This window comes from Nyctereutes procyonoides, unplaced genomic scaffold, assembly GCF_905146905.1.
Source record: "Nyctereutes procyonoides isolate TBG_1078 unplaced genomic scaffold, NYPRO_anot_genome, whole genome shotgun sequence".
Taxonomy (NCBI): Eukaryota; Metazoa; Chordata; class Mammalia; order Carnivora; family Canidae; genus Nyctereutes; species Nyctereutes procyonoides.
The window spans coordinates 23,102,270-23,117,836 of record NW_026575117.1 but is presented as its reverse complement, the minus strand read 5'-3'; the positions used below and the strand labels follow the sequence as shown (position 1 = coordinate 23,117,836).

The window sequence follows — 15,567 nt, the reverse complement described above, 5'->3', positions numbered from 1 at the left end:
ATACCACAGCAATTTGTTCAGTACCTCTTAAATTTATAGTGCTTCTATGGAAATACTTGATTTAATCTCTGCTCAGTTAAGTCCAAAACTAATGTAAAATACTAGTACATATAAACTTGAGGGGCACCTGGGTGGCTCAGCGGTTGAGCATCTGCCTTTGGCTCAGGTCATGATACCGGGGTCCTGGGATCAAGTCCTGAATCAGGCTCCCTGCAGGGAAGCCTGCTTCTCCCTCTCCCTCTCTCTGTGTCTCTCATGAATAATTAAATAAATAAATAAATAAATAAATAAATAAATAAATAATCTTTAAAAAGAATAAACTTGAACCAAAATATCATGTAACATTTAATAATTGCAAATATATTTATTACAATTTACAGATTAGTTAAAGTTATATACACAAATATAATTTTAGCTATAAAATCCCAACAAACTGGTTACATTTAAGTCACTGGATCTGTAGAAGCCAATTTAGAGTCTTCTAGTCAGTCCCCTAAATTCACCTTCCTTAAATTATACAAAAATAAAATCTGATAGTTTTGATTTCAAGTTAAAGATGAAGAGGTGCTGTTATCACATTGGACACTCAGAAAAGGAAATTTTACCTGTCTATACAACGCCTTTCACATGCTACATTGATACTTAAAGCACCATTGCAAGACTTAAAATGTGTACAATGTTCAATCACAACTTCCAAGTTTAACTGTGTTCTAACAACTAGGATTGGGATGAAAGGACAAGAATTTTTTTCTCCTTCAGTCCAACTTAAAAAACAGCCCTGTCTCTATCACTTCTTTTAAAGGAGGGTAGTAAATGGGAGAATCCTTCACCAAGCTTCTACTCATTTGGTGGTGAGGCTGGAATCCCAAGGGAACAAGTCTCTAAAATCCAGTCGATGTCAAACTATCCCATTATTTTCAAATATGCGGAGGTGCTAGATTTCAGACTAAGCCTGTGAAGTAAAACAGTATATACTTCAGTCTGGTTTTAAAAGGATGAATATACATTTTCAGAAAGCGCTTTTTAAGGCAGAGGATGCCTTCTTTCCAGCTGACACAGCTGGTGCCAGAAACCAGCCTGTCCTCACGGTGTTAGAGCAGGACTCTGCAAGGGTGTCCCCTGTGACCACCTACCCTGGAGGTGCACAACACGCGCTGAATGAGGGCTCTGCAAAAATCTGAGTGCTCTGGGCGTGGCTGTTTACGGATATACCTATTACCGCTGGAGGCAGTTCTTAGAGCAAACCAGATAGAAAAGAACGACCGGGTAGATTGTAAACTGAGGTAGTTAACTCTGCAAGCACTTCTGACAAAAAAATCTGTTCCCACACCGAGATAAGCTCAAACTCGAGAGGTCACCTGTTCTACTCGTGTTTTCTATTACCTACAACAAGGGGCACGTGGGGGTAAAAACAGACCACCAAGGAGCTGCTAACACTGCCTCAGCCTAACCGAGGCAGACCAGGGAGAGCCAAGGACATAAACCAAGGACAACCAGCCCCCGCAAAGCCCTCCATTCAAAAGGAAGCTTTGGGCTAAAATTAGGAAGACTTGCCATTATTAAGTCTACAGTACTGTCCTTTCCTGAAAGTAGAGACAAATTACTTCTCTCACTACGTAGAACACAACAGGTGTGGACGCTGACGGAGTCTGTATTTTACACTGCAAACTGGGAAATTCATAACTACCCATTTCCAAGTTTCTAGTGTCACCCTGACAGGTTTGAAAAGTGACGGTGCTGAAGCATGGGATTAATAACACTGGTCTTCTGTCGAGAGCATGTACAACAAAACCAAATTGCCCCGAGAAGTCTCCTAGCTTCCTTCCTAAGAAAATTCTTGACTTTTAAATTTAAAGAAGAAATGTCTACGATGCAATTATTCCTTTCTGGAGTCTTACAACGTGAAACATACAAAGAACCATGGAACTGGGACGACAGTGACACACACAGCACCCACTCCAAGAAACAGGTTGCACAGAAGTGAAACGTGTGAGATGGTTAAAATTTGGCAGAAAGATGCAGCTTTTCCCAAGCAGCAGAGAGTACCACGCATGTTAAATTCTGTGGCAGTCCTTGGAAATATCTCAGGTAGAACTTAACCTTGAAATAAAAACCCACCACATACGTTCACCCCAAGTCATTTTGAGAACAAATGTCATTTTAACAAACTTGACACAAAATAATTTAAGTTGGTAGCATATACAAGATTATTTTCTTAACCTCAAAGTTAGAAGGACCACATCACTGAAATAAAAATACAGAGAGAAAACATAAAAGCCCATTAACTTTAGAATGTTGGATGGGGAGAGCCCAAGGTTTTCAGGTAGGTACACATAATTTAAAATTAGAATGGAAAAAATGGGCTTTGTGAACCCTATATATATTGTCTCCCAAGGAAATAAATTTTGAACTACAAAATCCCACCTTCAAAGGTCCCCTTTTGGCCTCAGCAAGCATAGTACACTCAAAATACATCCAACTAAATCAAAAAAGGGAGGATTACAAATCACACCATCTCATCCTTCATTTACCAGGACTTGTCTTCAAACCTGGACATTTCTGAGTGGGATCAGTTACAAAAAAAAAAAAAAAAAATTAAACTAGGTCACTGGATCCAAGTTGCATATCCTCTAAAAAAAAAAAAAAAAAGGACAGCTGCCAATTTTTGTAAAAGAAACCTCTCAAGTAAGAGGTAGCTAGCGTATGCTTGAGTTAGAGGCCGTCAAATCATCTTAACATTGCTTGAAAGCATTAAGTCCTTTGAAGCAGGTTTCTTGGAGTCTATGAAACATTCTTTCTCTGTGCTCAAATGTCAAGCAATATCCAATAGCATCTTCTGTTTCTTGAATTCGTTTCTGGAATCTGCACGCATCCCGTGCAAATTGTTCCCATGGTCCTCTGCGGTCCTCATCTTCACTTATATAATACTCAGTAACTTCTTCAAGGAAGGTTACCTATAAACACAAAGACTAATTTTAATCATGCTCTAGGATCTTAAAATCATCATTGAAGTAATTCACCCTTCTTGCTACTAATACTTTCAGAATATCAAATATCTTACAGGAATATTTGGTTTGAACCATTAACAGAAGAAAAAAAGAAGTTCTGATTGATTAGATGGCAACTTAGTAAAAAAAAAAAAAAAAAAAAAAAAAAAAAAAAGAGAGAGAGAGAGAGAGCAGGGCAGCCTGGATGGCTGCCTCAGGGGTTTAGTGCCACCTTCGGCCCACAGTGTTATCCTGGAGACCCAGGATCCAGTCCCGTGTCGGGCTCTCTGCATGGAGCCTGCTTCTCCCTCTGCCTGTGTCTCGGTCTCTCTCTCTCTCATGAATAAATAAATAAAATCTTAAAAAAAAAAAAAAAAGTGAGCAAATGCCATCTTAATTTCCTTCACACATATACACACATTCCTGCCCCCCCATCTGTCATCGTGTCATCCCGCCTCCCTCCTCTTGGCTTTTGGTGTTAATAAAATGAATCCAGATGGGGAACTGAAAATTTCCTTAAGTCATCAGTTTCTGGGTTTTTTTTTTTCTTAATACTCAGGGAAATACAGTTCTGTGGCACTCTTCTTCCGAAATGACAAACGTTTCCCAATTTTTCAGAAATATCTGGAATAGTTATTAGTCAATGTTAGTCAATGCTTTTATTACAGCACAAAAGCTTTAAAAAGATCTTCACCGATTTCTAGTCTTTGTTTAAATTTTTATTTATTTTTCTTAAAGATTTTTATTTATTTATTCATGAGAGACACAGAGAGAGAGAGAGAGAGAGAGAGAGAGAGAGAGAGAGAGAGAGAGAGAGGTAGAGACTTAGGCAGAGAGAGAAGCAGGCTCCATGCAGGGAGCCCGATGTGGGACTCAATCCGGGGACCCCAGGATCACGCCCTGGGCCGAAGGCAGGCGCTTAACCGCTAGCCACCCAGGCATCCCCCTTTTTCCTTTTAAATACAATTTCACTTTTCAGTGCTTTGCAATTTTTACATCATGAACATGTAGTATTACTCTTATATCATTACTGTTGTAATCAGACTATAAGAAAAGTTACTTAGTAAACAAAATGCAGCCAAATTAACCTATCTTTATGGCTATGTTACTAAAAGAGACTTTGTAGTTGAGATAAAAAAAAACCCTCTTTATATTCCTCCTCAATATGCTATCACTATATACATATGAAATTGTAAATACTATAAACACATGATTTCATGTAATGAATGACTATCCTTTTTAATCCTACTTAATTTCTTTTTTCAATCCTACTTAATTTCTAATATTGAAGTTTCTTTACAACACAGCAAACTAAGAAAGTAAATACATGCTTTAAAATATGTTCAATAGTTACATCAGCTAATCCCACTGTGGCCTACTCCTTTCATTCCCTTTACAACAGGCCAAGGAATGCCCTCGAGGACAATTAGCAGGAATGTAACTATCTTACTAGATATTGCATTCTAGAGTTACTAACTCATTGTGTCACTAAAAATAAATAATAACGACAGCATTTATATAGTGTTTACCACATGCTAGGCTTATTTCGGGGCACTTTACAGTTTTTATCTCATTTCATCCTCATATAAACCCTATACGGTACTTACTATAAGCACTTCCATTGTATGGATACCTGCCTGGTTTCCAATCACACAGCTTCCCTACGGTGTAGTAATAAGGATTTAAACCTTGAGTGTGCCTCCACAATGGGCACCATGTTGTCGCTACACACGGGCGTTTTAAACTCCCCTATCTGAAAGTCTCACTCTAAGAATCAAGCACTACCCATCATTCCCATATACCTAAAGAAAGGCAAGTAGTCAAAGACTGCCAAGTAATTTTACCATATTTTAGACATAATCTTTTGACAAATGTTGCTTCTAGTTCATAGTCAATAGTTTCACATCTACTTGACTCAGCTCATTTTTGCTCAATGAGTAAGCTAAAATGAGACATGAGACTGGCTTGAGGCCTCGGAACTGTAACAGCTACAATTAAGGCGGTGATTTAGGAGTTTTATACAGTCATCCCATTTAAATCATGCGATAATTCACACAACATTTATAATTGTCACTCTCAGCAGATAAACGCGTGAATCAAAGCCACGAGAAGTCAAGTTACCTTGCAGATCCGCTGTATTCCCAAATTTCTTTTTCTTTTTTTTTAATTTTTTATTTATTTATGATAGTCACAGAGAGAGAGAGAGAGGCAGAGACACAGGCAGAGGGAGAAGCAGGCTCCATGCACCGGGAGCCCGACGTGGGACTCGATCCCGGGTCTCCAGGATCGCGCCCTGGGCCAAAGGCAGGCGCCGAACCGCTGCGCCCCCCGGGGATCCCTATTCCCAAATTTCTTGGCCCTAACCACTCAGCAGGAGGGAACACAGGCCTCCAGATACCAAATGCTCATTCCGTTGTTCCTTTGTTCTTTAACCTATTCACTAAATAGGTCACTGTCAGGGTCCCCTTAAAAACAAAAAAAAAAGATCTTTTATCACAGCATTAAAAAGTGTGAACCAAATATTCAATGTGCCTTATTCTGCTTCTACAGGCAAGACATAAGGTAATCACCACGCAGAGATATTTTCTACCCAGGAAGAGTTTCAAAGGATGAAGCTAGCCATCTGGAACCAACAGATTAGGGCACTGTCCACACGAAACTTTCTCATGCGGCAGAATCTGAGGTCAATAATAATTCACTCTCCTTTCTCTTTCCAAGTAAGTGTATAGTAAACTACAGAAACTTTCCCTCTACAATAAAAGATACCCTGTGTATTTGGGGGAATTTCTCTCCAATTAATTAACTTCCGCTGAAAAAACAGTAGAGAAAAAAAAAATAAAGCAATTCAAAGGACTTCCCCTGTTCAAAGGACACTGACAATGTCTTCAAAGAGTAAAATGTTCCACGAAGTTTTAAGAGCAGCTTCAAGACTAGCTTCAAGATTAGCTTCGGAACAGGAGGCAACTACTCAAGATAAACCAAGTAACCATCACTGTTACAAATGATCAGTGACCTGTAAGTGGCCAATGAGAACTAGTACTGCATTCTCAAGAATCAGCAATACTATTTCCCCGTACTTTTTTTTTTTTTTTACTGTCAATCAAAATCATGTACATGTCACAAAGTTGTGATTTATTGTAATTTAGTCTCTTCTTTCATGGTGAACTTGTTACTCGGTATCACCATCCCTCTGGGCTCTAAGAGGAATGAAGACACTCATTCTGTAGATGAAATATTAAGTGTCTGCAAATGACATACAATCAATACCATTTGAAAACTCTATGGCTATAACAGGACCAGACCAATCTCCAGAAGAATCAAATCGTGTACACACAAGGTGTCATTTTTCTGTTCCATAAAAGTCGAAGACTGCATGGAAACAGCCCAGAGCTACAAACACGAACGAAAAAGGAGCTTTCCCGCTAACATCTATTGCACCCCAGCATCTTCTATTTGGATAGGAACAACATTCCACACGAGGGGAGAAGGCGGTGGTGCGAAGTCCGGTGGGGGTGGGGGTGGGGAGCTGTCATTTCTTAATCCAAGTATAGAGTCCTTCCTCGAAATATACACTCTTATGCCTTCGGGAGTCATGCTACTGTATTTAACCGCGTCAGAACAGTAGAAGTCACCAGGCATGTTAAAAGAAAAAGAAAAAAAAAAACAACAGCAACAAACCTTTTTTCTCTGGACACGCGTGTGTCTCCTTCCAGGAAGAACTCCGCCCTGTACCGAGTCTGGACCTTCACTTTCTCGGCCCCCTGACAGTCGCAGCTCACAAGACAGGAAGGTGTGACCATCAGAAATGGCCACAGCGGGCTCAGACGGCTTCTCGGGGTCGCGACAGCCCTTCCAATCTCTCCCTGATGTCTGAAAAGGGGCCTTAAAATTTAAAAGGTTGTAGGGGTCTTGGGAATCACAGAAGGAGTTCCACAGCTGGAGACTCTCTGCCTCGTCCGCACTAGACTCCCAGTCGTCTTCCTCCCCGGGATCGAGGTCAGGAGACCCAGGGAGGCTTCCGGTCTGGGGAGAATTCTCTAGATCAGACTTGTCAGGCAAATTCTTCTCCGAGTCCGAAGAGTCTCCCGGGACAGCTGTGGCAGCGGACCGAATCGTCGCCGTGAAGTTCTGGGGGTCGTAAGGATCCACGCTGCGGAAAGAGTTGCAGAGGCGAAGCCCTTCAGGGCCTTGCTCGAGGTCTGATTCTGACAGTGAGCCATCACCACCAAAACCGGCGTCGTCCTCGTCCTCGTCGTCGTCCTCGTCCTCGTCGTCGTCCTCGTCGTCGTCTCCGGCTTCCTCGACCCGGTCCCGGTCCTCACCTCCGGAGTCAGAGCCTGTCTCCGGGTCACTGGGCGCACCCCCCCCCAAAATGTAGTCTATCAGTCTGTTGCTACAGGCCGGTCTGGTGGAAGCGGGGATGTGGCCTTGTAGGTCCGAGCAGTCCCCGACCCCGAGGGGGTCCTGGCCGCGCAGACAGCCCTCCCAAGGGCCCCGTTTCTCCCAAGCAAGTGGAGCCTCTTCAGCCAATGACACAAGGTCTTCCTCGCCGGGTCCCCGGGCCGTTGCGGGAACGAGTGCAGCAGAGGGAACACACTGCGCGGGGCTGTCCCCGCAGGGCTTCAGGTCCGTCCGGGACAAGTTCTGCTCCTCCTCCAGGCTGTGGTAGCCATTATCTTGCTCCGGGGTGGGCACCGCTTGCCCCTTGCAGGCCTGCCGGAGGAAGTCCAGCCGTTTCAAGCGAGGCTGGTGGGTTTCTGGCCGGCCCTCTGCAGACGCGGGCGGGCATCCCTGCCAGGAGGCGCAAGCGCTCTCGGCCTCGGGCCGCTCGGGAGCCTCAGCGTCCTCGGGCAGACGGCGGCGCTCGCGGCCGGGGCCGGGGCCGGGGCCGGGGCCGAGGCTCTGGAACTCGGCTACATCGCCGCTCCCGACGCCGTTCCGACAGCCGAGCCGCCCCCGCGGCGAGCAGCGCACATCGGTGGGGCCCGACCGACAGGAGACGGCGCTGAAACTGCTTAGACGCCGAGCGCTTAGGCGGCCCGGAGGCGCGGGGCCGAGCTCGCGGGCAGCGCACAGCTGGGCCTGGAGGCCGCTCGGCAACAGCTCCACCGCCCACAGCCGCTGCCCCGGCACGAGAGCGCCCGCCGCCCGGTCCGGAGCTCTGGCCTCGGCTCCGAGTTCGAGTTCCAGCCCCAGCCCCAGCCCCGGATCTGGGCGCGGGCGCTGCCAGTGCATCCCCTCCGGCAGCCAGTCGAGGGGCCGGGCCGCGGGGCTGCCCAGCGGGGCGGGCCGCGGCGGACACACGGGCCTCCGCGCCGCGGGCCCGGCCGCGTCCTCCCGAGCCCTCAGCGCTCGGACGGCGCCGCAGCCCCCGGCAGGATCCAGCCACCGCGGATCCTGGCCCCACAGGAGCAGCTTCCGAAGCACGCAGGGGAGCGGCGCCAGGAGCTGGGCGAGCAGCTTCGCCCAGGGGTCGGCCCGCGCCTGCGCCTGCGCCTGCGCCTGCGCCTGCGCCTGCGCCTGCGCCTGCGGCTGCGGGGAAGCAGCCGGTCTGCGGGCCCCGGACTGCCCCGCCGCGGGGGGTGCGGGCAGCTCGCCAGGGCCGGGCCGCGGGCGCCGCGGGGGGAAGGGCAGGCGGGGCCGAGAGCCCGGCCGTGGCCGCGAGGCGTCTGCTGCCGGCTCCATCCCCCGGCGCGCGGCGCTCTCCCCGGGACGCAGGTCGGACGCGGGCCCGAGGGGCCTAAGCAGTCTCGGCCTCGCCGCGCGGCCGCGTCGGGGCCCCAGGCCGCTCCCCGGGCCAGCGGAGGAGCCACGCGGGGGAGCGGCTTCCGCCGCGGGCGGCAGAGCACGGTCCGGGGCGGCAGGCGCTGGGCGCAGTGGCCGAGGGGACGCTCATCCTGGCGGAGCGGGGGCGCCCGGTGCGCGCGAGGCCCCCCCCTGCGGCGACCGCGGCGCCCGCCCCCGACGGACGAGCCCTTATAGCCCCTGGCGGCGCGACCCCGGAAGGGCTGCGCAGGCGGGGCAGGGGTCGACGCGAAGCCCAAAATGGCCGCGGGGCCGGCGCGGAGCGGGGCAGCCGCAGGCTAGAGGACGGGACGCAGCATGGCGGCCGCCTACGCCACCAGCCCCGCGTCACCTCACGTCACTCCCAGGACCCCCCGGGCGGGCCTTTCCGGACTCCTCCGAGCTGCCGCAGGTCGGCCTCGCGCGGTCCCCTGTCGGCTTCCTTACTCTCGGCCGGCCCCGCGCCCCCCCCCCGCGCACGCGCGCGCGCGCGCGCGCCGGAGGTTGCATCAGCCGGGCCGGGGCTCTGCGCGTGCGCACTCGGTCCTCGGTGGTCTCCTAGGAGACGGCCCCGCGCGGTCGTCCCCCGCCCCCCGCCCCGCGGTCCGGGCGAAAGGGGAACGTTTCCAGATAACGCGAGAATTCCCGGAAGCCCTTTTAAGGTCCCAATACACCCCCGAGGGTGCACACTTACCTACGCTTTAGCGTGTCGGGGTTCCTGTATCGTGAGTGCGAAGCAGATCGCCTGCAGGAGGCCCCAGCGCGATAGGACTTGGAGGACCGCGGAACTCGGCGTCTGCTGTTAGCACAACTAACAGTTTGCGGTGACGGGTGCGAGGGCGACTCAGTGAAGCACGTTCCTTGGGCGCAGGTCGCGATCCCAGGGTCCTGCGGGGGAGGCTCAGGTCACGCTCCCTGCGGGGCCGGGAGTCTGCTTCTCCCTCTGCCTCTGCCCCTTCGCCTTCCCCCTGCTCCTTCCCTCTCTCTCTGGCTCAGCCTCTCCCCCTCTTTCAAAGAAATAAGTAAAAACGTGACAAAAAACAATTTGGAGTGAATCATAAGAGTGCAAACCCTTAAGTGAAAAATGAGTCACTCCTATGCATCCTGCATCCTCCCCCCCCTCCCCCCAGTGTTTTCAGTTTCTGAATCGCTATTTAGCTTTGTCTAGGACCCAGCTTTCAGGATCTAACCCACATACATCCCCCATGAAAATGTGAGCTCTTGTTTCTCAGGTTCTGTCCCCTTTCCGTGGGACAAATCCAAGTCTCAGAGGAGTTAAGAAACGTGGCCCTCAGAACTGTCACCCCATAGGCTTCCCGGCAGGCAACACATTCGAGTCCTATTGACATCCTGAGCCCCCAGAGCGTGGGATGCAACAGGTGGAGAGGGACGTGGGATGCAACAGGTGGAGAGCGACGTGGGATGCAACAGGTGGAGAGCGACGTGGGATGCAACAGGTGGAGAGGGCGTGGGATGCAACAGGTGGAGAGGGCGTGGGATGCAACAGGTGGAGAGGGCGTGGATGCAGCAGGTGGAGAGGACGTGGGATGCAGCAGGTGGAGAGCGACGTGGGATGCAGCAGGTGGAGAGCGACGTGGGATGCAACAGGTGGAGAGGGACGTGGGATGCAGCAGGTGGAGAGGGACGTGGGATGCAGCAGGTGGAGAGGGACGTGGGATGCAACAGGTGGAGAGCGACGTGGGATGCAGCAGGTGGAGAGCGACGTGGGATGCAACAGGTGGAGAGGGACGTGGGATGCAACAGGTGGAGAGGGACGTGGGATGCAGCAGGTGGAGAGCGACGTGGGATGCAGCAGGTGGAGAGGGACGTGGGATGCAACAGGTGGAGAGCGACGTGGGATGCAACAGGTGGAGAGGGACGTGGGATGCAACAGGTGGAGAGGGACGTGGGATGCAACAGGTGGAGAGGGACGTGGGATGCAACAGGTGGAGAGCGACGTGGGATGCAGCAGGTGGAGAGCGACGTGGGATGCAACAGGTGGAGAGGGTCGTGGGATGCAACAGGTGGAGAGGGCGTGGGATGCAGCAGGTGGAGAGGGTCGTGGGATGCAACAGGTGGAGAGGGCGTGGGATGCAACAGGTGGAGAGGGCGTGGGATGCAACAGGTGGAGAGGGCGTGGGATGCAACAGGTGGAGAGGGACGTGGGATGCAACAGGTGGAGAGGGGCGTGGGATGCAACAGGTGGAGAGGGCGTGGGATGCAACAGGTGGAGAGGCGTGGGATGCAACAGGTGGAGAGGGCGTGGGATGCAACAGGTGGAGAGGGACTGGGATGCAACAGGTGGAGAGGGCGTGGGATGCAACAGGTGGAGAGGGGCGTGGGATGCAACAGGTGGAGAGGGGCGTGGGATGCAACAGGTGGAGAGGGGCGTGGGATGCAACAGGTGGAGAGGGCGTGGGATGCAGCAGGTGGAGAGGGACGTGGGATGCAACAGGTGGAGAGCGACGTGGGATGCAACAGGTGGAGACGGACGCACAGGCCATTATCCTTTGAAAGAATTTTGTCTGGTAATTTTAATTACTATATTTGATCCTCTGTTGTGAGTTGGTCTTCGTCCGTTTCTTTATTTCTGCCAAAAGTCTCTCATCGACTCCTCTGAAGTCGAATGTCTATTCCAGGGAGAGTGTGGCAGGATCGAGCAGGTAGGGAGGGCACAAAGACCATTTGGGGAGCCAGGAGGAAGCGGACTGCTCTTCCCACTTGGATGGGACTATTCAAACAACAGCCAACTTCCTTCTAGGAAACTGAGAGGTCCTCAGTCTCTGGTTTACCCCCTTAGGATCGTATCCATATCTCTGGAAATACCTCATTTTCAATTCTAAGAACTTTAGAAAAATATATTAGTGATAAAAGTCAGCTTAATAATAGAAAAGAGAAAAAAATAATAGAAAAGAGATCCAGGCATGCAAAGTAAATCCTTGACGCCTCAGTTTCTTGGTTGTCCAGTGAAGCTAATAATTCTTCTTTCAACAGGTTGGTGAGAGAACTAATTCTAACACCCAGATGGAGTAGGAGTATAAACGTCAGCTAGAATCTGTTATTTATTGGCTAACATTTGTTTCCTGTTGTCTACACACTAAAGGCTCTGTACGGCCTGTCCACCCACTACACTTCACTTCAAGTTACTTCTCTTGAGTAACTTCCCTTCATGTATGCTAATACTCTGGAACATTGGACTGGTTTCCTGCTTTTACTCGCGCTGTTTCTCAGCCAAGAAAGCCCTCTTGCTCCCTGTTATACAAGTCATGCTTCAAGGTCCGACTCAAATGTCACCTCCTTCTTTTTTTTTTTTTTAATTTTTTATTTTATTTATTTTTTGATAGTCACAGAGAGAGAGAGAGAGAGGCAGAGACACAGGCAGAGGGAGAAGCAGGCTCCATGCACCGGGAGCCCGACGTGGGATTCGATCCCGGGTCTCCAGGATCGCGCCCGGGCCAAAGGCAGGCACCAAACCGCTGCGCCACCCAGGGATCCCAATGTCACCTCCTTCTTGAAGTCTTTGCTGACCTTCCCAGTCAGAAGTCTGTTATTATATACTGTTTGAGCACTCGGCATGCTACACTATGTGTACCTGTAAATGTTCTTTCCTGCTGGCTTCAGTTCCTCGAGGGCTGTATCCCAATACCTAGACCAATGGGTCCCAAAATATGATCTGGGGGTCCCATTTTAAGACCCTTTCAGGAAGCCCTCAAGGCCAAAAAATGTTTCTACATTTTCTACAAAGCTGTTATTTTCCTTTTCTTAAAAGTTTTTTTTTTTTTTTAAGATTTTATTTATTTATTCATGAGAGACACAGAAACATAGGCAGAGGGAGAAGCAGGCCAATGTGGGACTTGATCCCGGGACCCCAGAATCATGCCCTGAGCCGAAGGGAGAGGCTCAACCTCTGAGCCACCCAGGCATCCCTGTTATTCTCCTTTTTTACTCTCATCTTCTCATGAGTGTACAGTGGACATGCATCTTCTACAGGATACGTGATAAGTGATCTGGCAACAGGTGGAATGCAAAAACAGATAGGAGACTTGAGTTGTCTTCTATTAAAAGCCAGATATTAAAGACACTTGGGGGGAAAATGTAAAACAAGGTCACTCTTCTCCAGTTTTTTGTTTTGAAAAATAATTTTTCATTAAGTGTTTTTTTTTTTTAAAAGATTTTATTCATTCATTCATGAGAGACACAGAGAGAGGCAGAGGCAGAGACACAGGCAGAGGGAGAAGTGGGCTCCCTGCAGGGAGCCCGATGCAGCACTTGATCCCAGGACCCGGGGATCGTGACCTGAGCCGAAGGCACAACCACTGAACCAGCCAGACACCCCTAAAAGTGCTGTGTTAACATGTAGTGGGTTTATGAATTTTTAAAAGATTATTCATTTATTAATTTATTTATTTGAGAGAGAGAGAGAACAAGTGGGGTAGGGACAGAAGGAGAGGGAGAAGCAGGCTTCCCATTGAGTAGGAAGCCGAACATGGGGCTCAATCCCCATACCCTGGGAACATCACCTGAGCCAAAGGCAGACGCTTAATCAAATGAGCCACCCAGTCTCCCCCGGTTTATTATTTTTAACAAATATTTAAAAATTCCTCAGTTTTGAGTTCTTAAACAGTAACTCTTGGCAGATAGAATACAAATAAAAGTTCCACGGAGTCTTCAATAACTTTTAACAGTACAAAAGTGAACCCGAGACCAAAAAGTTTAGGAACCCCTTACCTAGCATGTTGACTGGCACATAACAGGTGACCAATAATGTTCGTTGAATGAATGGAAAAGTATTAATAACAACATCTTCCTTATGGCTAAGCTTTTTCTTTCTTCTTCTTTTTTTTTTTTAAGATTTTACTTATTCATAAGCGACACACAGAGAGGCAGAGACACAGGCAGAGGAGAAGCAGGCTCCTTGTGGGGAGCCTGATGTGGGACTCGATCCCAGGACCCCAGTATCATGACCTGAGCCGAAGGCAGATGCTCAACCACTGAGCCACCCAGTTGCCCCAGCCTTTTGCTCTCCATTCTCAACTTTGTCTCTAACACTGCATGCCCCCAAAGAACATGTCCTAAAGCTTTCTTGAATGAGCCTCTTCTTCCCCATCTAGTAATTGATACATGACTTTATTTTCCTTACCTTGGAAGTTGTTATAAAGGGGGGAAAAAAAACCCCACAATCATTAAGTATCAAAAACTATAGGAATATGTGACTTTGTCCTGTCAGTCCCAACAGGAAAATAAAGTGTAAACCAGCCTCCTCAAGCCTGCTCTCAGCTAGCAGGCAGACAGGGGGTAGCTCTGGACACGGAGATAACAAGGTGTTGCCATAGCTGCATGTGTGCTGGTGAAGACAAGAAGTCCTTGGACTGGCAAGCCGACTGGCACTTTGGCGAAAGATAACATTTAAACCTCAGTTAATTATGTTTATTTTTGAATATTTTGTGGGCCTGGTGTAAAGGGTGTGTAGCTTCTGACTTCATTTTTCTGAGTCAGTACCACCTCCAAAATCTCGTTTCTAAGTGTCCCACACTTTGGCTGGTTGCCACCTCCCATCTTTCCAACACACTGCCCTCGGATTCAGCAGCTTATCAGCCCCCCAGAAACCCTCCTTCCCCTCCCTCCTTCCCCGTCATGAATTCCGTGAGCCCCTTGCAAAGACCCCTCATTCTCTTACCCTTCTCTGGCAAAATTCCAACCCTAGTTAAACCCAACTACTGACTTACTCTGAGTCTACACACTTGAAGCTAATCATTGCTGAAGGAAAGTGCTCAGCCATGCCAACTGACTTGCTTCATATTTGTGATCACAAATTTCGTCGGTGCCAGGCACGGCAACAAGAGTTGATGGTTCCAGGGTCGTTTTGTTTCTCGCACACTCTGAGACGGTTTCACAATGCTTGTTCTTCCAATTTCCAGCATTCCGATAAACACGCGTTCTCAGCTTAGGATCACACCTCATACTTCATTGAGAAACCAGATACAATTGTACATAAACAACTTTGTCTTTCCACCATTAAATCCACCCAACCTACCTGCATTTGGAGCCACTACTCTGCCTTCACTCCCGTGACAAGAAAAGGAGCCTCGGGGATCCTATCCCTTCATGTCTACCAAAGGAATTCTGGCCTCCCTTAGCCCTTTTCCTGTCACATATAATTTTCTCCCTCAAGCTTCTGGAGTACTCACATGCAGAGTCAGTATCACCTATCTTAAAAATTAAAAAAAAAAAAAAACAAACAAACTTGGAGCACTTGGTTGGCACAGTCAGTAAAGTGTCCAACTCTTGGTTTTGGCTCAGGTCATGATCTCAGGGTCTTGAGATCAAGCCCCATTGTTGGGTTCCAAACTCAGTGTAGCACCTGCCTGAGACTATCCCCCTCCCTTTGCCCTTCCTTGTGTGCCCACATGTGCATGCACCGTCTCTCTCAAATAAATAAATCTTTTTAAAAAATTTAGAGTTAAAAAATTCTCCCAGATTCGTGCCCCTCCAAGTTTCTGTACCACCACAGCAAAGTTTCTCAAGAGTCACTTATGGTTACTAGTCTCTACTTTCTTATGACCTGTTCTTTCTTCAGCCTCCTCTGGTATGGCCTTTGTCCACACCGCTCCATCAAACAGCCCTTATCAGGGCACCTGGCTGGCCCAGTGGGTGGAGCATCAGACTTGATCTCAGGGTCACCAGTTCAACCCCCACCATGGGCATGGAGCCTACTTAAGAAAACAACAACAACGAACAACCTTTATCAAGATCGCCAAGAACATTTTACCAAGTCCAATCTTCCTACTGTTGTGGG

General features: G+C 48.9%; 1 protein-coding gene across 1 annotated transcript; it reads right to left on the bottom strand.

Moving 5' to 3' along the window:
- Positions 1 to 321: 321 nt before the first annotated feature.
- On the bottom strand, positions 322 to 9,223 carry PPP1R15B (protein phosphatase 1 regulatory subunit 15B). Its single transcript, XM_055334226.1, has 2 exons — positions 6,666 to 9,223; positions 322 to 2,954 (listed from the first exon to the last, which is right to left on the bottom strand). Exons 1-2 carry the CDS (start codon positions 8,670 to 8,672, stop codon positions 2,733 to 2,735), a joined length of 2,229 nt encoding a protein of 742 aa, XP_055190201.1. The 5' UTR covers positions 8,673 to 9,223; the 3' UTR covers positions 322 to 2,732.
- Between the last annotated feature and the right edge of the window lie 6,344 nt (positions 9,224 to 15,567).

Bases quoted from the DNA above. Each gene is read 5' to 3' on its own strand.
- PPP1R15B (XM_055334226.1), bottom strand. From the start codon at position 8,672: ATGGAGCCGGCAGCAGACGCCTCGCGGCCACGGCCGGGCTCTCGGCCC. The intron at 2,955-6,665 runs GTTTGTTGCTGT...TTGTGTTTATAG, and splicing joins CGCGTGTCCAGAGAAAAAAG to GTAACCTTCCTTGAAGAAGT.